The sequence below is a fragment of the Eleutherodactylus coqui genome, chromosome 2 (genome assembly GCF_035609145.1).
Source record: "Eleutherodactylus coqui strain aEleCoq1 chromosome 2, aEleCoq1.hap1, whole genome shotgun sequence".
In the NCBI taxonomy this organism is placed as follows: Eukaryota; Metazoa; Chordata; class Amphibia; order Anura; family Eleutherodactylidae; genus Eleutherodactylus; species Eleutherodactylus coqui.
This window is the reverse complement of record NC_089838.1, coordinates 259,806,537-259,830,305: the sequence shown is the minus strand read 5'-3', so window position 1 is coordinate 259,830,305 and position 23,769 is coordinate 259,806,537. Positions and strand designations below refer to the sequence as shown.

At 43.3% G+C, this 23,769-nt stretch overlaps 1 protein-coding gene across 1 annotated transcript; it reads right to left on the bottom strand.

The window, feature by feature from the left end:
• Window positions 1–66: 66 nt before the first annotated feature.
• Window positions 67–23,666, bottom strand: RNF212 (ring finger protein 212). Its single transcript, XM_066589987.1, has 12 exons — window positions 23,652–23,666; window positions 18,491–18,629; window positions 16,166–16,227; window positions 14,779–14,853; window positions 13,163–13,219; window positions 11,621–11,670; window positions 10,095–10,165; window positions 8,346–8,400; window positions 7,509–7,554; window positions 7,338–7,398; window positions 2,125–2,161; window positions 67–575 (listed from the first exon to the last, which is right to left on the bottom strand). Exons 2-12 carry the CDS (start codon window positions 18,600–18,602, stop codon window positions 386–388), a joined length of 816 nt encoding a protein of 271 aa, XP_066446084.1. The 5' UTR covers window positions 18,603–18,629; window positions 23,652–23,666; the 3' UTR covers window positions 67–385.
• Window positions 23,667–23,769: the final 103 nt, after the last annotated feature.

Here is a 23,769-nt window from a genome sequence, read left to right as displayed (position 1 = left end):
ATTACAGAGTAGCCCCTACAATAGTTCAGTGAAGAACTATTGACATGAAGCACCTACATAATAAAATGATAATTTCAGCGACAAGTGGCATTCACATAGTTGTCACAAACGTCTGACGGCGGGTAAGTACATGTTTAGCTGGTAATAATCATATAAGAGACTTCTGCTTGTCAATATACACAACAGAACATCAAAACCTACCGAGAACAAAAATGTATAATTGTTTTGAAAGGGCTAATAACACCAAGTTGGCGCAGTGGGTACATTGCTGCTCAGAGGGCCACTTTAGGCAAAACAACTTATTTCTAACCATAAACAGTATTGGGTAGCTAATATAACCAAGCTCCCTAAAGGAATATAGTTAAAACAAAATTTATACAACTTTTTAATGCCGACGCTGCAATATGTTGGCAAGAGTAATGGGCTGCCTGGCACTGGGTGGCTGAGAAGGTAAAGGTGAACATTGCTGTGGAGACCTCAGACTAGACAGGCTCCAGGTACTTCCGTATCTTGCAGGAGATATAGACTGTGAAAGTGGGTGGAAAACATTGTGCTGTGAAGATCCAACATTTGATCTGTATAGAAAGATGCAAGTAACACAGTAAGTGTTCAAAGAAGTGTAAAACAGGGATCATAGAAACGCATCTTGAACAAAAGCCTAACAGGGGTTTACCTATATAGGCACTGATCAGTCATAATGTTACAACTACCTAATATCATGTGGGTCACTTTTGCACTGCCAAAAGGGCTCTGGCTTCAAAGCCTGGACTCCACAAGACGTATGAAGGTGGCATCTGGCACCAAGACTTAAGAAGCAAGTCTTTTAGGAAACCTGTCACTCAGTCCATGCTGCCAGAACCATGGGTTTGCGTTCAGTCCACACAGATGGCCAGAATTACAGGATGGTATGCTACATTGCAGCATTTCATTAAAAAAACGTGAAATCAACCAGAAATCAAGAGTGGTTTCCCGCAGGGATATCCCTATCTGGATCACCTAGAGTGACGGATCTCTTTCTGCCTGTGTATAGGGAGAGCACTGTCAATCTAGCTGATCCAGGAGGGAAGAAGCCGACGGCATATCGTCCACATGAGTCGTCTTCTCCGTTTTGGCAGATTTTTTTTTTAAACTATGACATTTCACAATCAAACATACCTCTCTGTAAGGTGGGCGACTGTCCTGACTTCATGCAGTTCCGTGATTTGGCAGAATGTATCTAGTGACAGGTTTCCTTTTAAAGGGATATTCCCATATGAGGCGCTCATGGCATATCCATGGGGTCTGAGAGCGGTGGGTCCGACCTCCTGTATAAGAGGTCTAAAACAAAGTACGGCGATGCAGTGACCCCCCCCCAGGACTGGTGACTTGGAAGCTACATGTGACTTGCAGCCTCTTCCTGTGTGGCTCACCATAGGATTTCTGAGTCATGGCTATATGTATTGCTAACTGATATTGAACAATGCCGGTGTCAAATTCAAGGCCTGCTTACATTGCCATTAGCTTCAGATAACCATTCCCATTTTTCTGTTCCAATTGAATTCAATGGTTTTTAACAAAAAATGGAAATACTTCTGTTCCGTTTCATTTTCGTTTTTCAAATGGAATAGTGCATTCATCTATTTGTTCCATTTGAAAAAAACTAAATAAATGGAACAAAATTAAATGGAAATAAATGGAAAAATTTCATTGTAAGAGTGATCAATCGCAAGCCTAAGTCCCCTTTGGAAACAAACTAACTCATTTTTACATTTTTTTTTAAATTATCAGAAAAAATAAAAGTAAAAAAAAAAACCCATTTCCCATGTTTATACAAAAAAAAAAAAACATTCCGTGTTGCTATGTCCACAAAAGTCCAATCTATCAAAGTAATGCATTGTTTATCTTGCACAGTAAATATCGTCTAAAAAAAAAAAAAATACCCAAATGCCAGAACTGCAATTTTTTTTGGTCAGACCGTCTCCAAAAAACATTGAATGAAAAGTGATCAAAAAGGCATATGAACTCCAAAGTTGTACTAATAAAAAATACAGCATGTTCCGCAAAAAACAAGCTCTCACACAACTATATTGGTCGAAAAGAAAAGTTATGGTGCTTGGAAGACATATTTTACTTTAAATGAATTACCTTAGTGATCCCGATGTGGTATTACTCCTATGGGGACCTGTAAAATGAAGGTTTAAAAACATTCAGTGTTTTTGATATTTATGGGGAGGATGCAGGTCAAATAACACGATAGTTCTCACAAATTGAAGACGGTCAATAGATATTTACAACTCTCCCCCAATTCCTTTAGATTTCGCTCTTCAACTTTCACTACTGTTACTAACTTGCTTTCTTGAAGTACCTGTATGTGATAGAGAGAGTCCGAGACTGTATTCACACACACTGGATACGTTGCAGAATTCTGGTGTGGATTTCGCAACTGAGGGTACATGCACGCGGATGGAAATTGGTCCCTAAAATCTTATGAAAATAGCACCTATTCATTTGAATGGGTATATTCACATGGGCTTTTTTTTTTACTCTGATGAATATTCAAAAACATTACACTATTGTCCTATTCTTGGCTGAATCTTGGACGAAATTAATACCTGTCAATCTGCTGTCCGATCCGAGTTGCACCCAAGAATCTTTGGCACAACTTTTTAAATGTCTGTGTACATATACCCTAAAGTACAAAAAAAACTGTACACATAGTACGAGGAAAAAATCAGCTGTTGCAGATGTTTGCTTGATTTCTCTGCGTGTCGTATGTCATTTTTATATAGAAAAGTATGGGGGAAAATGGTACTAACCTTTTTTGGAATCAACAAAAGCTCTACAAAAACCGCACTGTGTGATCAAGGCCTTTGTTTGTCCCATTGTCAGATTACACAAAAATGTGAAGGATGGGAGCTTTTTTTGCAACTGCAGAGCATGAATAGAACAGGGTGTAGCAATTGATGCAGGGGGTGTCATTGTGACCGGTCTCAAAGGGGTAGGGGGCCCATGCCGCTGCACAGCCTTCTGTGCACTGGAGTTCAGCACACCATGTGAAGCAAGTGAAGCGACTGTTCAGTTGGGAGGGGTAGGGTCCATAGGGGAACATGCACCATAGCATGTCCATCTCCATCCAGCAGAAGCAGCACAGGCTGCACCCTCACCTCTCTGCTGTAAATAATGATCTTTATTTATATAGCACCAACATATTCTGTAGCATTTTACATGGCAACATATAGTAAGAGTAGTAATACAAAAAACATATCCATTTGGTATTTTCATAATTGCATTGAGCCACAGAATAAAGTCAACATACAATTTTTATCAAACAGTGAACTGTTTGTAGAAATGAAATCTTAAAAATCCCCCCGAATTGCGGAATTGCAGTTTTTTCGATTCCGCAAAAACATTTTAAGAAGTTTTCAGTACATTATAAAGGTATATTAAATGGTACCACTAAAAATACAACTCTTCCTACAAAAAGTAAGTCCCCCTGCAACCATATCAACAGAAAAATAAAAAAGTTATGACTCATGGAAGGTGGTGATGAAAAAGCAAAAAAAAAAAGTCCTGCTAAAACTGGCAGCGGTGCAAGGATTTGTTCGGGAGTACAGGGGCATGAATTAAAGATAATAAATCTTATTATTCCAACTTATTCTGCAGCACTTTCAGGTCATTTATTTATTACTCCCCTCCCCCCACCAAGCTGGCTTCTCATTTTACCGACCACGGACAGATGGAAGGCTGAGTCAACCTTGAGCCGGCTACTTGAACCATGCAGGGACTGAACTCGCAACCTGCATGTTGTGAGCAAGAGCTTAGGACTGCATTTCTTGTCAGAAATATCGGGGATACAGTGGTTAGTAGCTGCCACTAGGAGGCAACATAGAGCTTGAACAAAAGTTGACTCCTCCTGTCAGCTATACCCCTTCCTGCCTGCTGGGGGAAGTCAGTTTTAACTTTTATGTCCAAAGGAGGTCAGATATGCTCTCTTTTTTATTTTGCGAAGACACAGGATTTGTGGGCTTAGGTCTTCCTATCCTTCCCACAGGGAAGTGGGAAACAAGCAGCCTCATAGCTCACTTGTTTTTCCCCACTCCTGAAAATGATTGCCGCACTGCTGCCCAGGCAAGCTGCTCTCCGGCTACCGTGCAGGCTGCTCTGCACTCTGTTTTCATGGAAGATACGCATCCCCGGATGCCTCATACAGAGGAGTCCCAGACTCCATTCGCTAGCTCAAGGTGGAAGCTGTAGGAGCCCATCAGGATATAAAGGCTACAGGGGTACCCAGCCGGGTTAGCCCCCCAGGTTAGTGCAGAGATGCAGTCCATCAACATCCAGGATGCGTGTCTAGACGTTACGATTCAGCAAATGCATCAACGGTTCCTGCAGTTTACCATTCAAGGCAGGCATTACCAGTTCCGGACCCTCCCGTTCGGGTTGGAAATGGCTCCCAGGGTCTTCACCAAGGTACTGGCAGCCATAATGGAACTCTTTCACTCCAGGAGAATCATAGCCATACCCTATCTGAAGGATATCCTCATCAAGGGTCCATCACGGACGGCCAGCATGGAGACTTTGCACATCTCCTTACTTGCTCTGGAATGGTTCGGCTGGAAGGAGAATTATGCCAAGTCATTGCTCGTCCCCTCACAACATCTGTAATTCCTTGGGATGACCCTGGACACTGTGCAGGCACGCGTGTCTCTACCAGTCGCAAAGCATCAGGTACTTCATCGTCAGGTCCTAGGCCTTCGCCAACGGCGCTCCGTTTCCACCCGGCATGCAATGAGAATCTTGGGCCTGATGGTGGCGTCCTTTCCGGCCATACTCTTCACGCAGTTTCACTCACGGGATCTGCAGCGATGCCTGCTTTCTCTTTAGAATAAGGACCAAATGAGCCTGGACCAGCAGATCACTCTTCCGAAGTCGCTCTCCCGCTCCCTGGAGTGGTAGGTATTGTCTCCTCTCATACTCCTGGGTCAGTCGTTCCTCTTCCTCCACTGGAGGATGATCACCACCGACGCCAGCCTATCAGGCTGCGCGTCTCCCAGTAAATGTTCTGGAGCTTCGGACAATTTATCTGTTGATTCTCAACTTTGCACCAGACGTCTTTCAGCAACTTTGTCATTGTTGGGAACAGCCGGAAGTGAACCTCATGGCCTCCAGGCTCAACTGCAAGTTCTTGCGGTTCGTATCAAGGTCCCAGGATCCTCAGGCCTTAGCAGTGCATTCCCTTGTCATCCCATGGACGGGGTCACAGTTCCTGTACCTATTCCCACCAATCCTTCAGTTACACAGGATCATCAAGAAGAGGGAACGCATTTCGGGGCTGCTCATCGCTCCAGATTGGCCGCGTTGGACATAGTATGCCAAATTAATGGATCTACTTGTTGACATGCTGTGGCATCTTCTGCTCCACAAGGATCTCCTCTTGAAAGGGCCCCTATTCCACCAACATCTACCAACGCACCCCTATTCCACCAACATTGAATCCGCAGTGTTGAGAGCCCGAGGATTCACAGATATGGTTATCTGCACCATTATTAGGGTGCGGATAGAGTCTTTTTCAAAGATCTACCATCGCGTCCAGAGGCGCACCTTCGCCTGGTGCGAACGTCAATCTGGGCATCCCATGCAGTTCTCACTTCCACAGATCTTCGCCTAGATGGGACTCAGTCTCAACTCCCTTAAAGGACAAGTGTCGGCACTTACCATCTTGTTCCAAAGACTGCTGGCTACTCTTCCATCAGTCCGCACCTTCATACAGGGGGTGGCACATATGGCTCTGCCATACCGTTCACCTCTCCCGGGGGGAGATCTCAATTTGGTATTGGATGCTGTACAGCGACAACCCTTTGAACCCCTTGCAGAAGTGTTGCTTCGCATGATGAGCGTCAAGGTGGCGTTCCTGGTGGCCATCGCTTCCATTCAGAGGGTGTCGGAATTGGCTACACTTTTAGCTGTTCCACATTTCATGGTTTTTCATCAGGACAAAGTGGTCCTGCGTTCCGATCCTTTTTTGCTCAAGAATCGCTCAAACGACAGTTTGAGTGACAACTTTGAGTGATCATTTTGCATGAACTATTAAGTAGCTATTCAGCTACTTAGTAGCAATTAACTGTGTAAATGAAGCCTTCGCTGAATGCAGTTAATAGCCTGAGGGCTATTATCTGCACTCAGATCCTTTGTTCTCCATGGGGAATCAATGCTATCAGCACTTCCCGTGAAGAACTTCTGATAAGAATGACAGACGATTTTTAGGTTGTACTGAATTTAACGATCAGCTAGCAGTGCCCAAAAAGTGCACGATGGGCGCGCTTTAGACGTGACGATGATTGCTAAAACGATCACCAATTAGCTTTTTTTTTTTTTTAAAAGCAATTATCAGCTGGTGTAAATAGGCCTTAAAGGGGTTATCCAGCGATAGCAAGTGGGGTTAAGCACTTCTGTATGGCCATATTAATGCACTTTGTAATATACATCGTGCATTAAATATTGGCCATACAGAAGTTATACACTTACCCCCTCTGGTGCTGGCGTCCCCGTCTCCATGGCGCCGACCAAAGCCGCCTTCTGCCTGGATAAGACGCGCTTGCGCTGAAGGGGCCGCTCCGGCGTGCTCGCGCCGCACAGGTCTTCTGCGCATGCGCAGAAGACCTCTGCGGCGCGAGCACGCCGAAGCCGGACAAAAGAGGGCAGACTGCGCAAGCGCGTCTAATCCAGGGAGAAGGCGGCCTTGGTCAGCGTCATGGAGACGGGGACGCCAACACCGGAGGGGGTAAGTGTATAACTTCTGTATGGCCAATATTTAATGCACGATGTATATTACAAAGTGCATTAATATGGCCATACAGAAGTGCTTAACCCCACTTGCTATCGCGGGACAACCCCTTTAAGGCTATTGCATGGTCCTCTATGCATATCTTCACCAAATTTTAGAGAGTGCATGTGGCAGCATCGTCTGATTTTAAAGCTGTAGCTTTTGATGCAGATCTATTTATTTTGTCTTGGAAGCTTGTGATGCTCCTGCACTGCCTGAGGTGAGCCGACTACCTTCTTTTCATTTAGCTTCTGAGGTGGTTTTCTTTAGCCAAAGCCAAAAATGGATCTAGTTACTTTGGCTTAAAAAAACTGCACAAAACTGTGTGCGATTCCAGCTTTCATTCAAAATCTTTTTACATGAAAGCTGTAGGAGAAAATATGTAGAGACAAGCATAATGAATACATGCTAAAGACTAGTCAGAATCATACAGCAAAATACAGTGCAAGAGTCAAACACTAGAAAACAATGGGCGTTGTAGATTTATACAGAATACTATTATATAATAAGAATAATTAAACCTTTATAAACGTACCCATGAGGCCACTTGGAGGGGGGCTGATTAGTGACAATCTATTTGGTCCAGCTATGGTTATCTGGAAATATAAAATCGTTTGTTTATAACCATACAAACATATCAGTGAATCGCTTTACAGGAAGTGTATAATGTCTGATTAATGTATGTAGTTTATATAGTTACACTTACATTCTTCTTTCTAGGTGCGCTTGAAGTGAAGTCCATTAACTCAACCCTGTCCAAAGAAAAAAGGTTAGTACACCACACATAAATAGAAGGCCCAGGAGTGCAGAGGTTGCAATTGCATCTAGACCCCGATGGCTGAGGAGGCCCAACAAGCCCCTCTGTTATACAAAAAAAAGAGCTGTGCATGGGACAATTTAACAAATATAACATTTGGGCCCAGGATCTTCACACTGCATTGTTTACTGGTGGTTTCACATTGGCGTCCGGCATTCCCATACGGGGAGCAGGAAATGGGAATCCCTGCAGCCAAACAACTCAGTGTCAGGAAGGAACCAAACAGTGCTGAACGGACCCAATTGACTATAATGGGGTCGGTTCATTTTCCGCTCAGCTGCCCAGCTTTTAGACGGAAGAGAAAGTGCTGAGGATCTGCAGAGGTTCCAAATAAGGTGTGAAACTGGCTTAACATTGCTTCTTTTCACTCCCATATCACAGGAAATGTGATGCATCTGGAAGAGTGAATTGCAAATATCATAAATCAGTTTAATTCACCAACAAAGCACTATCCAAGCAGCAAGATCTGGTGTGGTATACAGTATATCTGCATTGACCATGAATCTGAGCTCTGTATTAGGAAGCCTTGTGCACAGAGGCGTAACTTCAAGCTCCTGGACCCCAATGCAAAACCTGTAACAGGGCCTCCAACTATAATGCTTTATTCATAGTACTGGACTCCCTATATGGAGAAGAGAGGCCTTATGGGTCCCCTAAGGCTCCTGGGGTGCAACCGCATCCCCTGCATCCACTATAGTTACGCCAGTGCTTGTGCATCATACTTACATCTTGGCATTGGACACTTGTGATACAGTAGGAGAATATTGGTCTTCTGAATGCACTAAAGCAGAAACAAACAAAGGCTGCTTTATTCCATACATAAAAAATATCAAAAAATTTACACAAAATGTTCCTGGAAACTATATTAGTAACTGATTTATTTATTATGTAGAGGACTTATGTTAAAAGGAATTTGTCAGTTATGGGCTCATAGGAGCTGAAACACTGAATCTGGAGATGTCAAAATAATCTGTTCCCCTGTTGTACACTGTTGTAAAGTCATGGCTGTATGCATCCCGCTGACTACATAATCACACGGTCAAAATAAGGGGACTAGTCCTCTTTTTATAATGGGCGCCTATGTAGTCCACTATGTAGTTGTCTGTTCCAGGAGAATCAAGGGCTGCTCTGTCTCTCTACAAGTCGCTCTCCCTGGTACTCGCCGTGAGCTTCCTCAGCTGTGCCAGGAGCCTGAAGAAGAAGCAAAAACTGCTGGGAAATGTATTTTGCGACCGTAAAATGGTAGTCCACCCAGTCTGTTCACTGAGTAAGAAAGGAGCCGTGGGGAACCGGAGTGAAAAAATGGCAGAGGAAATTGCATAATAAGGTAATACGGTGTTTGTGACAGTATATTTCAATAGGTTAGAAACCAACAAGGCTTTTCCATAAAAATGTGCTTCTTGTCTCACCCCTTTAGATTAATGGGTTTTCCCATGACTTAAAATTGCTTCACAGCCGCACTGTACTTCCTGGTTGCTGCTGACCTGGACATGAGGCCTAAGAGTGTGTTTAGAGGGTCACCTGGCCAGCGGCGCTGTGCTGACTACAGGCTGATGGGTACAGGGTGAAGGAGTGCACTGACAGCGGAAGCCTTTGGAGGGGAGTGCTGTATCTTCCTAAATCAGCTGGGGTGATTGTCACAACAGTACGTGATAATAATGACATTGTGATAGTCAATCAAGTCCACTACTAAACTGAAAATTAGGCATGCAGACTTGGAACACAAAATATTCTAATATCAGCTAAACAAAGTAATCACTGCATGTCTGGTTGTAAGTATGTATATTGTTTAAAGACTATGGAAACCTTTGTGCATGAAAAATCACTGTACACATATCTTACTAAGTCCCTGCATCTTTACATTGAGTTTTCCTTCTCATGCATTTAGAAGACCTCATACTTTGATTGCAGGCTCTCCTACATTCAAGTTTCTGGCTGATGTGGGTGTGATCCCATCATCACCAAATAGTGTGTCTCTCTCATGAACTTGCACAAACACAGCTCCCTCTCCTCTTTCAGAGACTGTGTAGCATAACCACGTCCACTCAATACTACATAGCTATCCCTCTCTGAGTAACTACTGGTCCATTCCCCCTCACTACTGATAAGAGCAGAAATTTCACCCAAGTAAATTACAGCCCTCTGTAATAGTAGCTTTCTCTGCTCTTTGTCCTCCTGATCTCCTCAATCCCCCAGCAATGTCATATAGCCCTTTGTAATAACTCAGTCAAAAGGCAGTAAATGCAAGTTCACAACAGGGGAGCAGCTAGAGAAGGAGTCTTTCAGTTTACTCTAAATGACAGAATTTGCTAAGATTTCAGTCTTCCATTCTGCAATGCCTTGAAAAACAATACAAGCATTGAAATCAATCAATCAGAAATTTTCAATGAAAAAGAATTACAAAAAGACTGAAAATGCATTAATTAGAGAAAAAAAAAGAGCGCAAAGGTGTACATAGCATTTAATTCAAATTACCTGAGTCCATATTTCTTGATATATTAGATGTTGGCAGTCGACTATATGATTGGGAAGCTCTAAAACTACAGTAAAAAAAGAAATTTGTGATTAAAGAGTGCATAACACTATACTACTAAATATTAACAATTACAAAGCACCAACAAAGAGGGAGGATTTATAAAAAGTGTTGCAAAGATTAAAGGGATTGTACTAACATGCACAACTCCTCCCAGAATGCAGGGCTTGGGGTTAACATCTGACCAACCTGGGTCCTGCTCTCGCCACCTATTGCAATCAGCTGATTTTACTACAGGGAAAATAAAGTATTACAGGACATCCATTCACATGAATGGCTGTCCAGCAATAGCAGGACAACAGAAGGTCTGCTAGAATGGATCATAAAGGGATGCCACTCTATGACATTCATAGGGCATACAAACAGTGGTTGTGCTCTTGACACAATCTCTTATAGGAAATGTCCATAAAACATTTTTAGACAGACATAAAAATAAATGAAAAGTTGAAGAAAATTCATTCTACAAAGACAGATTTATTCTCGGAGCTCTAAGGAACTCCACATAGTGTTTCATTGTTTGTTCCCGATCATATGTGAGAAGTTGTGTACACAAATCACTGACACATGACACTAGCAAATATCATACGACAATGAAGCTCTTCTGAGTTTATTACAACGCATGTGTATATATATGCTTTACCATGTAAGCAAGGTTAGGGTGGCCAGGATCTACACAATTGGCTTAACTTGTAATGACTCTAATGATTAACATATGTTAACGCCTTAAGGTGTATGCTGCTACTAAAACACGCGATTCCTAAGAAACAAAACTGATTCTGTGTTCACTGTTCTAGTAGCTCCTCTCCGAATAGAGGCGTCAGAACCCGCTATCTCAGGACCTTCCTAAGCCAGGAATACCTATGTAGGAGTATCTGCCAGCATCTAATACATACCAGTGTATAGCAAAGAACAAGTTAACCATTTATATGCTAGTTATTCACTATGAAGGAAGATATACCAATATCTATCTCTATCTATATATAGATATATATATAGATATGTATATATCTATATATATATCTAAACAGATTATATATATATGATATATATAAACACGTTTGCATAGGTGGAAACATATGAAAAGATAATGTATACAATAGAATACATATATTATTACTATAACAGATTTAAGCCTAATTCATATGGTCGTATATGCACTGCGGGATTCGGAGCTCCGGATCCCGCAGCAAATACAGCCCATAGGACATGCATTGAAAAATGCATTTCCATGCCCACGAATGGAAATCAACTGCGATATTCCACTCGTGGGGTGAAAATCGCAGCATGTCCTATTTCAGTGCGCATGTGCACCAGCCGGCACATCCACAGCGCAGAGTGAAGACACCGGACAGGTAGGCCGGGGGTCACTGCAGGGGCACAGGGTAGCATTTCGCTGCGAGAATCTTGCAGTCGGAATCTTACCCAGCCGTCTGCATTCAGCTTTATAAAAGAAAAAAAGAAGCCTTACCTTTGTAATTCTTGTGTGAGTTCTTTAATTGTTCCTTCTAACTTTGCTATCTAAATAAACAAGAAGTATCCATGTGATCAACTTCATATGCTTATATTTACAGAGAAATAAGTGTTACAACACAACTCAATTTTCAGTAAGGAGAAGGGAATAAGCTGCTGTCAGATACCTCTAGCACTGGGGGTGGCCTGTGTCCAGCAGAAACAAAGGATCAGGCATGTGGAAATTCAGCATGCTTGATCCTTCTTTTCCTTGACATCAGACAACTGGGGCAAATCAACACACCTCCATACGCATTAGATAGCTAGCAATAGGTGGATTTGGATTAGGATATCCATTGTCAACATGTGGTGGAAATAGATGTAATGAGAAAAAGTAGAGAGGGTACCTCAGTAAATGTAAGGCCACTTCCACACGGGCGATTTTCTCGTGCGAATTTGTAGCGATGCGACAGTGTGACAAATTGCATGAATGGGAAGCCCATGCTTTCCTGTGGGTTCTTCTACATGAGCGATGTTTTGTATCCTGTTACATTATGAGACTACAAAATCACGGTATGCTCTATACAGCTGCAATTATTTTTCTTAGTAGCCCATGTTTCTCTATGGAGCCTCCTTGATTATTGCATCACATAGTATGAACTTGCTATTTTTGTGCGATGCGCTTTTTATTTTTTTTTCAACATTAGAAAGTCCTATTAACTTTCTTGCTACAAAATCGCACGATTTGATCGCAGGTAGCCGTGATGAAATGCCGTATTTTTCCCAAGAAAAAAGCATCACTGACGCTACAAAATCGTGTGTACATAGCAGCGATTTTGTAGCAGCCCTATCACCGTCACCCATGTGGAAGTGGACTTATTGAGATGATTAACCCTTTGGCTCCCCAGGATGTATATGTGCAGAGGGTTGTATTGATCGGGAGCCGATTCCACTCCATACAAGGCCAGTGGAAGCTGTCTTTGAAAGCTAATAGCTTGTTGAAGTGGAACATCTTAATCCTTTAGATTCCACTGTCAATTCCGAGTAGATTCATTGATTTGCAGTAATGCAGCCAACCAATAGGTGGTGCTGCAGATGTATTGTACCATCTTCCTTATTTGCATATTTCCCAGAGGAGCAACATGGCCTTATAAGTCTCCTTCCTTACCTCCTAGGTGTCTCCTCATACACCTCCCTAAGCAGAGATGATACCCTTCCCGACACAATAATATGACATTCACGGAAGGCATTGCTCCCCAGACTGAGAATGACTAAAACTTCAAACATACCTATATTAATTCTTAATTAATAATATATTAGTCTTTTTTAAAGAAGATCTGTCACACTCCCTGATCAGTCTAGGCTGTATACCTTTAGAACTGTGTTTCCACTGACTCCAATGTCAGTTTACTTCTTCTTCTAGGCCCCACATTCACCTGCCTGTAAAAGCTCTCCTTACTTGCGAAGCTCGGCAATAGTCTTCTATTAAGTGGGTAGGGTCAATCATGTCAATCAAATATTACATCAGCCCATTGGCGCAGGCATATCTGTTGGTACTTACTTTTCTTTTGCAATGTGCTAGTAATCGATTCCTATGACTTCCTTGAAATTCTACAATCTGCAAATGAGTATTCACATTAGAATGGCCTACAGTAAAAAGTATCAACATTTAAAAAAATATTCCATGCGTATAGAAGTGTGCTTATAAATTGTGCCAACCACAGTGCCCTGATAATACAAAACATCAATGGCGGCACTATTGGCTACCACAATAATTCTAAAACTTAGGAGAACTCAAAATTTTCCTGTATTTTCTGTCTGTATTCAGTCTGTAATTTTTACTGACTGAATATGGAAAACCCACAGAGCCACGGAATTAAATTGGTGTACTCAGAGGTTCTTATACGGACTGATGCTGCACGTGAAAAAAAAAAAAATCACAGCTTGTCTTATTTTGCTCCATATGCATTAGCATGACAGACTTAAAAAAACCTACATACACAGTAAAAACACATGTAACAGGCACATACAGATGGAGTGAATACGGTGCCCCTAGTGTGGCTTTACATGGGACAACTATTATGTAAATTCTTGCCCGATAGAACGTAAGTGACAGATCTGTGTAAACACCGCCATCAGCAGGGTGACAACTGAGAATTCATGCACTAGTCACTTTGTTTCAGCTCACCTAAAAAATACTCGCTGGTTGATTGATTATTGTCTGGTATAAACTAGTGTGAATAGTTGTTTTCTAGTTATGCTTGTGTTTCTTTTAGACCAGATGCACATGGGCGAGGGCGATGCAAAGCGTTTTGATTCATTTGCAGATTTGTCTGAGACGTTATTGCATGCCGCGTTTTGCAGCAAAACGACAACTTCTAGGTGCTTGATTTTTTTTTTCACAAACAGTATAGCTACAGGATGATTATTTATCATGTGGTGTAAACAGATTGCCTGTCAATGATTAGCCAATAACTTTTCAGGGAGGTGCACTTCAGCAAGAGAACAAGAATCAAACAACAACCTCTCCTGTGTAAAAGCACACAAACAACAGTTGTTCGTACATTTCTAGCGACTATTACAAGTATAATTCAGACCCCTATTGTCCGGTGTAAAGTTACCGACACTTTGTATTCTGATCCTGCCTATGTTGCAACGTCATTACTAGCTGGGATGCAAAAATGGGAAAGGTGGATTTGGCAGATGTGATGGTTCCCGTTTTACATGCTCCTTTAATCAATAAGTGCATGCCTTACAGTTACCAACTGCCTTAACAGGGAGAGAAATGGTGGCTGAGGGGGCATGACTACAGAATAATGCTTTACTTACACGGGATGACTGTCAGGTTAAACGACTGCATGAGTGCTGACGTCACCGCTAAAGTTGTTAGTGTTTGTGCAGAGCGTTTGGCCAGGTAGATCATTGCTGACTATTGCTGACGTCTTGCTGGCTTCTCGTCCAGCGCTTCCCATTCTATGTGAAGTGCTAAGCGAGCAGCGTTTACACGCAGTGAGAAGTCGGCGATCCAGCAATGATTTTTATGCAGGTTGAAAGGGAGCACACTAGTGAAATTTTGCACACTAATCGTCCTGTATAAATGGCCCTGAACACTATCCCACAGTACTGCAAGGGAGGTTACGAATTATTTTAATCATTAGATTTTTACTTGTTACTTACTTGTGTTAACTCATTTGAAAACTTTTTGCAAAGGACATTTACATCCGTAAACAACATTCTTATTTCAGGATCTGTCTGTGAAGGCAAAAATATGCATTAAGCCACTACATTAAACTGATTAAATGCACAATACCCTTCAAACAGTGACTACATACCTCTGTGACAGCTATTGTATAAATTGTATGTTCAACCACAGCTTACAGTATTTGGAACAATTAGGGCTCATGTCCACAGGCGGGTTTGAAGTCCGAGATCCGCGTAAGGGAAACCCGCGCAGATGATCCGGAGTTCAAGCCACCCATCGACAATAATGGGCTAATAAACAGCTGATGCCTGCGCTGTATGAAGTGAGGTCGTCCTGTGATCTCTCTTCATACATACCCCAACACTGCACGATGTAAATGTACGTAATATAGCGGGAAGGGGTTAAAGAAAGTTTTCAACTGCATACATCATCTTTGGTTATATGAGCTCAGGTACCCTTGTGTTCATAGGAACACAGGGAGCAAAGCTTGGTTGTCTTGCATGGGGCTGTTTTTCAATTTTCTACACGGCATCTAATTTATAGCTGAACCACCAGTGATCACAGATCCCATCAAAACAAAGCAGAGAAAACTTCAACAAGCACTCTACTGACATTTTTTTTTCATTATGTAGCTATGCCTCGGTATATATAAGTCAGCTAGTGTTACGTTGGTTCTCCTCGGATAGTCATGTGATCTCAATTCTGGCCAACTCAGATTTACTTGGGTTTGTGTGTTCATTTTCTAGTCAGTTTCTCAGTTTGTGTGAGGTTGTTCCATGGATCCCACCACAGAATCTGCCTAGAGAGGGGCACAGACACTCCTGTCACAGTTACTGATGATGATCACACAGCTCCTGCCACACAATTCTAATAAAGGAGATCAGAGATTATCCTTCTGGCTGCATACTTATGGTCTATAGCTTATTTAGAATGGATATAGAAGGTAATGATAATTAATAAACTATCCACCCACCAGGAAAGCCTCTAGCTAATGCTGTGCTGATGCATCATAGGATTGATGTGAAAGCAAAAATGTCACTTTCAAGATGGTGCCTGAGAAGCATCAGACAGGTGGTTGGTTGCACTGCATGGAAAAAAAACTGCAATATACAGAGACCTTCAGAGTGTGACAGGCAATTAGGTAAAGGGGGCAGAGATGGAAAAATGTGTTTTCACTGGAGTGGCCCTTAAAATAAAACCTTTGCAAATGTTTAATCAGCTTTACTATGAAGGGATCTAATTCCGTTCTTGAATATACAGAGCTTGCGCACATAAAAGTCATCTAAAAGTAACAGAAGTCCACCTGTTATGTCTAGACCTATAGAAGGTGCCCAAGATATCTTTCGTGTATCCTGCACATACCTCATTTGATAGAAATACTAAGCGGCAAGAAGATTTGCACACAGCACACTCATCTTTTTTTCCTGCAAGGAGAATAGAAACACATCATTACAAATGTCTATTGCAATGTTTTAGCCTCTATTCACATTTGTGTCGTGGCTTCCATTTAAAGTGGAAACTACATTGCTGAGCTGGATCATACAGAACCAGCTGAATTCTAGGTGTCTTCAGTATTGATAGGGAAGTTTACACTGCATATGATGGAATAAATGGGGGGGGGGGCTATGACCGATGTTAATACAGCCGCACTTAAGGTGTGTTTGCAATAGGTTTTATTTTAGGTCAAGGGGAAACTAATGTCACTTGGTTAGACTTTGTGCACTTCATGCATTGGGGGGGGGGGGGGGGGGCATTCCCATATTTAAGGCTACATCTTGGGGCTTTGTTTGAATCCCAAAACTGAATGCAGATGGAACCCCGAAACGGAACCATAATCTTTGATTGATCTTCTTTTGACTAGGTTTCCATTGCGGCCGACAGCGGAGTTTAGCATACCTCATCATTGATGAGGTGCGCTAAACGTCCAAAATAGAACAGACTCCACTCAAAAATGGCGGTGCTGGAAAGCGCCATGATAGAGCGGCTGTCTGAGGCTGTGTGAGAGGCTCCACTGAAAACAATTGGAGCCTCTGACAGCGTTTTAGGCTCTGTTTACATTTGTGCTAAATGTTGAAAAAAACGTCTCTGTGAGGGAGTCCTTAGACTAGACAGTCTTTAAAATGTGCCAGATTTGTCACTGAATGACTGTCTAGCATAAATTTAGACTACCGATTAGTTGGCACCAAAAAGTGTGCCAAAATTTTGGCACAATTCATGGCAATTTGGCTGAATTTTTGGCGCAGTTTAGCCCGTGTCCTTTTTTCAGACAAGTTGGAAAAACTTTCTGAAAGTGTTTAAAAACATATGAGAAATGTGACGCAAGCAGGTAAGACGGTTTTCTTGTGTAATTTGGCCCTAAAAACTGTTGTATTTTGAATAGTAAAAGCCGTCTTTTAAGCGATAATCGTTGTGTGTAACTGCACTTACATCCTGCAGTTTTTGTTATGCCATCGCTCATCGTTGTCATTCAGCATGCTGAAAGACGACGATGAGTCTTATCAGGGATTCACAGCGGGATACAGCTGATACTATTGTTTCAGCTGTATCCCGCTCCCTGATGACAGGCTGGGTATGAAGAACACAGCGGTCCAGCTGTGTTCTTCATACCCCCGCTCAGAGTGCTTGGCTGTATAACAGCCGGACGTTCTGTGCAGAAAACATCTGGATGCAGAAGACAAGTGGGGACACCCCACCTATCTTCTGCATCCTCTGCTCGGAGCACTCGGGTGTATTACAGCCGGGCGCTCCATGCAGAAAACAGCTGGAAGCAGAAGGCAAGCGGGGACACCCTGCTTGTCTTCTGCATTCTCCACTCCGAGTGCTCAGCTGTATAACAGCCGGGCACTCGGAGTGGGGAACAACTAGATGCAGAAGACAAGCGGGGACACCCCGCTTGTCTTCTGAATCCTCCGCTGGCAGCTCAAGGTGATCGCTCATCTTGAGCGATCATCTTGCGCTGTAAATGACACAACGATTATCGCTCAAAAGTTGCTTAAAGGGGTTGTCCCGAGGCAGCAAGTGGGTCTATACACTTCTGCATGGCCATAATAATGCACTTTGTAATGTACATTGTGCATTAATTATGAGCCATACAGAAGTTATAAAAAGTTTTATACTTACCTGCTCCGTTGCTGGCGTCCTCGTCTCCATGGTGCCGACTAATTTTCGCCCTCCGATGGCCAAATTAGCCGCGCTTGCGCAGTCCGGGTCTTCTTCTTTTCTGAATGGGGCTCCGTGTAGCTCCGCCCCGTCACGTGCCGATTCCAGCCAATCAGGAGGCTGGAATCGGCAATGGACCGCACAGAAGCCCTGCGGTCCATTAAGACAGAGGATCCCGGCGGCCATCTTCAGCAGGTGAGTATGAAGACGCCGGACCGCCGGGATTCAGGTAAGCGCTGTGCGGGTTGTTTTTTTAACCCCTGCATCGGGGTTGTCTCGCGCCGAACGGGGGGGGGGGTTTAAAAAAAAAAAAATCCGTTTCGGCGCGGGACAACCCCTTTAAGTGACATCTTTTGAGCGATTATCGTTGTGTCTAAATGGGCCTTGAATAAGCCCAATGCTTCTTTGTGATCAACCATTCATCTATAAAATGAAAGATACAAAGTATAGCAGCTGGTATAAGCAGTGAGAATTGTTAATCCCCGGATGTAACTTCCGGGTCACTACACATGTATTACACATTTGTACCTCTCTGCAGGCAGCGCTGACAGAAGACATGACCACAGTTTGTTATGGCAAACCGAGAGGCTGCCCGGCCCGGCTGCCGAAAACAGATGTTACATCGTACCAGATCACTCATCTATCCGCTAAGCACCTTCAGATGAGGCTATAGAAATGGGAAGAGAGAAATATTCCTTTATTAGTTAACTGAGAAAAGCAAAATATATAAAACAATACAATGAGATTTGCAAGAAAAATTATTTTGGTGTCTGCAGTTCAGGGGGTCTGGGGAACCTTTATTTATTAGGGGGGTCTGGTCTGGGGTCGGTCTGGTCTGGGTGTCTGCATTTAAGAGGCGTTTATTTCATTCTTGTGTGTGCTGAAGGGGGTGTATGCAATATTTGGGATTCACATGCTGTAGGTTGTGGCATGCACAGCTATATGCTTCATGAAATTGTGAAATTCCTCATTATATTGAAGTTCTGTGCTGGATTAGCAGATTTACTGGGTTAAAGAAATGTCTGTCTAATTATATAGGGAATGGGATACAATTAATAAAAGCATACACACTGTAATACAGAAATCTGTCTGTATATCACAAGTCGGGTATCTTATCAGAGAGGATCTAGAGGACTCATGGGACCATGGGGTTCCATGATCACGCATTGACTGCACTGCACCCCTTCCCACCCCATGACATTCATGCATATCATGGGAGGGAAATGGTTAGCGCAAAATGCCATGCATGCATGTACATCTCCTGAGTCCACGCCATCCAGAGCAGAAGCCGATTATAACTTACAGCCGGGGTCCTGCTGCAATGGTGGGGATAGGAAATGGCTTCAATTCCTGTTGTTAATGCCTTACATGACGCAATCAATATTAATCAGGGCACATAAGCGTTTTATTGTTGTTATCAGCTCTCTACCATCCAATCAAACATCGGCCTGTGCGTATGCCACGGCTGGTATTCTCATAGTAATGAGATAATACACAGCAGTACAGAAGTACTGCAGTGTATTATTAAAATGAGCATTGAATTGCAGGCTCAAGTTCCCTAGAAGGATATACAGATGTGGCTGTACCATACTTGAAGGCTGGCGGGCTACATTTGTACTGCAGACTGCCAGATGCTGCAACACTAATTGCATAGCATGGCTGCTGCTATTCAGCTTGAACGGCGACTGTACTACACAAATAGTGTAGTCACGCTGAGCTGTGATTCATTAGCGCAGTATCCCACAAAAGCGTGGTGTTTTAATAATGTTGCATTAGTGAAAAAGGTAAAAAAAAATACTGATAGTATTAGAACTTGTGAAAAAGGAGAAAAAAAAAAACTTTTCTATGCCTTTTCTCATTTTATTGAAAATATAAAGAAAAAAAAGTTTGGTAATGCGGCATCCATAACGACCCATAGAATAAATTATATTTATTTTTTTTTAATCATGCATGCCAAATATTGTAAGAAAGAAGAAAAAAAGTCAAAATGCTGTTTTAGTTTATCTTACCTTTCACAAAATGCAATAAAAGTGATCAAAAAAGTTCTATTTTCCCTTAAAAATGGTAGCAATAAAAATAACATTTTCTCACACAAAAAACAAGCCCTCGCAGTGCTCCGCTGATTGAAAAATCAAAAACTTATGGGTCTTTCAATGCAATGATGCCAAAAATAAATTATCCTCCAAAATAAAAAAGTTTAAATTCTGCAAAAGTGAAAAAAGCTAAAAAAAAATATAATTTTGCTGTCATTATAATCTGCAGGAAAAAAAAGTATCATGTCCTGTATACTGCTATGTGAACATTTGTATAAAAAAAGAAAAAGCAGCAACATGAATGCCTTTTTTCATCCTCCCACCTAAAGAATAATTAACGTTATACAATTCATTATATGTATCTGAAAATGGTACGCCACTCATCGAACAAGACATCATTTGCCTATTTCGATGGAAAATAAAAAAAAAAGTCAGGACTTTTGAAAAGTTGAGATGAGGGAGGGGGGTAAATCACCTGCAGTGGTTGTTCTCTGCCGCCTCTCTGATGTTACAGTTTCGGGGTCAGTGTTCATCTGTAGAAAATAGCAGCAGCAATTTTCTAACTGCCTAATGCACAGTGAGCACTGCTCTCTAATTTGCCCATGCTAATCATGTGAGCAGCTCTGGCCAATCAGAGAGAAGGTATAGTACGTTGGTAGTCTAACACTAGCAGATGGGGAATAGTGACTCTGAAGGTTATCTCAGCCGGTCGATCGAAAGGACGGCACAGAAGAAGTGCAGGTAATTCATACCCATCCCGATCCGATCCCGGGACAGAAATTGGAGGGTCATTTTAAGGGATTAGTAAGGTTGTGCAAAAAGATTAAAAGCTATACCTTATCCTTGGATAGGGAATATGTGTCTGATCGATGGGGGTACAACTGTTGGGACTCCCACCAGACACAAGACAAGGGTCTTGAGTGTCCCTAGATGAACCGAGTGGTGGCCACATGTGCACACTACTTCTCCAATCATTTCTATTGGCTGCTGAAGACAGCTGAGAACACGCACTTGGGTTTTTTTTGTCATTGGGGAACACAGCTTGACCATGGGTATACAGCAACTGCCAACTGGAGATGGACACTAAGCAGAAAACGATTTGGCTCCTCACACTTAACATATATTCCCCACAGGCACTCAGCTAATCAGTTTTTAGCTTAGTGCTGGTAGGCGACAGACAAGCGGACAGTGGTCCTCCTGGGCCGCTCGGAAGAGGTAGACAGTAGTATTACTCTCCACTTTACCCCCACACAAGTACGGCGAATGGGCAGCCGATTCCTGCCTGTTGTCCACCCTGCCTTTGAAGGCAAGGTGGAACGACTGGGTTCCAGCATTTGACCGGCCAGCTATAGGGTCCTCCTGGAGCTCCTCACACGTACTTCTCTATCTTCAAAGGAGGAACTTGGCAATCTGGCTTCCCAGATAGCCAGGCCAAGAAGTTCATTTGTGAGGCTACCCTATAGCATGAGACTCTTATCCCTCGTTTCTGCAGCCTCGGTTGCTACGTGTCGCACCCTCTGGCTGAAATCGTGGGAGGCAGATGATTCATCCAAAAAAGCTCTTATTGGCCTGCGCTTTGTTGGGTCCAGACTCTTTGGGGGCAAGGTGGATGAAATCATAGTGGACACAACAGGGGACATGAGTTCTCTTCTGGCCTAAAATAGCCTGAACCGCCCAGCGTAGGAGGTCTACTTTTCCCTCTTTTCGCTGGCGAATCCCTCGGGTCTCAGAGGGCAACTCAGGGTTGCAGGATCGCAGGCAGGGTCCTTTGTCCAAGCCTCGTCCCTCCTGGCGCCCACGGGCTGCCGATTTTGCAAACGACTAGGGACCGTTGTCAGAGGTCTTGAGCAGGTTTTCCACCCCGGGGGACTGCTCTGGGACGTCCCATGGTCAAGCTGTGTCCCCCAATGACACGAACGAGAAACCTAGATTTTTTTTTTGAACTCACCATGAAATCTCTTTCTCATTTCGATCATTGGTTCTTTCCCCTGGCAGAGGTTTCTCTTAGTTGTCACATAGGCATCTTCTTAAGGTGGTTTATGTGCTACCATATAATATCAGGCCCTACTGGGCGCTCCTACTGCTAGCGTACAGGACTGATCAGCTGAGTGCCTGCAGGGCGTCTATAGCAAGTGGGAGGAACCAACTCAAAAAAACAATGTGTGAAACAAGCCTATGGGCCGATTCACACGGGGAGGGTGGGTGAGGGGGCATTTTCTGCCCATATTCAGTAAACATTTTTCAAAGCCTGGATATGGGCAGACCACGGCCCCAGTGAATACCAATGCGAATTTTTTTCACGGATAAAACAAAAAAATGCAGGGTGTCTTATTTTAGTCCATTTTCACAAACCAAAATCACCCAGGGGAGTCTAAAAAAATGCAGCGAACACGCATGTGTCACGCATGGCAGTAGACAATGCAAACTAAAAAAAGTGCCACCATTCGGACCTTGAGTATTTTTTGCGCACGTGAAATACAGTGAATCCCTAAATACCTTTCTTGGTCCGCTTTTTTTTTACATATGTCCGTTTTGAATGGGCGCTGAGGGCGAGGCGATGCCAGTCTGTTGCACAAATATGTAGGAAGTAGAAATTGCGCCGAAAAGAAAATGGCCCATTTGATGCTTTTGTTTATTTGTTTCCTGTCTCCAGGCAACACACATAAAAACGTGCAACGCCCGCGCATGATCGCTTCGTTTTTTGCATGCTCCCATACAGAGGCATAACTTGACGCTTCTGGGCCCCAATGCAAAATATGTAATGGGGCCCCCAACTATAATGCTTTACTCATAGTACTGGGCTCCCTATATGGAGAAGAGAGGTCTTATGGGCCCCCTAAGGCTCCTGGGCCTGGGTGCAACCGCATCCCCTGTATCCTCTATAGTTACGCCCCTGCTCCCATAGACTTTCAGGGCTCCTGCACACGAGCGTATGCGTAGATACGCTCGCGAGAGGATGGCGTCTCTGAATGGAGCGCGATCACGTCCTTTCACACATACTGAGTGCACATTTGCGCACCCTCATAGACTCCTACTGAACTTCGGGTGCGTAAATGCATAGAAAAATAAAGCTTGTTGCGTATTTTTTCACCCTAACGGAAATGCGGGCGCAACAACGCTCCGTGTGAAGGAAGCCATTGAAAGCAATGGGTTCTTGTGGATGCGGTTTGCATGAGCGGTTTTGTGCGTGCGAAATCCACCGTGTGAAGGAGCCCTCAGCGGGGTTTTGGTCTGTAAATACTGGGCACTAGGGCAGCGGCTGCATTTATTACATGTGCAATATCAGTCAGCGTAGAAAAAAACAAACGGCACGTCTGTATACGTGTACACGCCAATCTTATGGGTCCGTGAAAAACGGACAGAAAATAAGCCTCTGAATGGGCCAAAAGGTGATAATCACCATGGCAACGCTCTCTGTTCTCACTTTTACTACAAGGGCTGCCACCTGCAACAAAACGTGCGTCTATTGCTCTCTGTAAGCAGCTACTCCAGGCTGGGGAGAGAAGTAGCAATAGACGCACGTAGAAAGCAGCTGCACTTTCACCAGCAGCCATTCATCTTGACTAATGACTATCAGAGCCGACCAAAGGTCCAGACCAAGTGCGGCCAGTGCACGGCTCGTCAGCACACACGTCAAGCCGACGGCTCCAAGTTACCTCACCACTTCCGCTCTTTCCCATTGGCTGTGCAAATTTACTCTACGTCCTCATTGGCCGGCTAGCTTTCTGTCCGCGCTGTGATTGGTCGTATCACTGTCATCGCTGAGTGTGATTG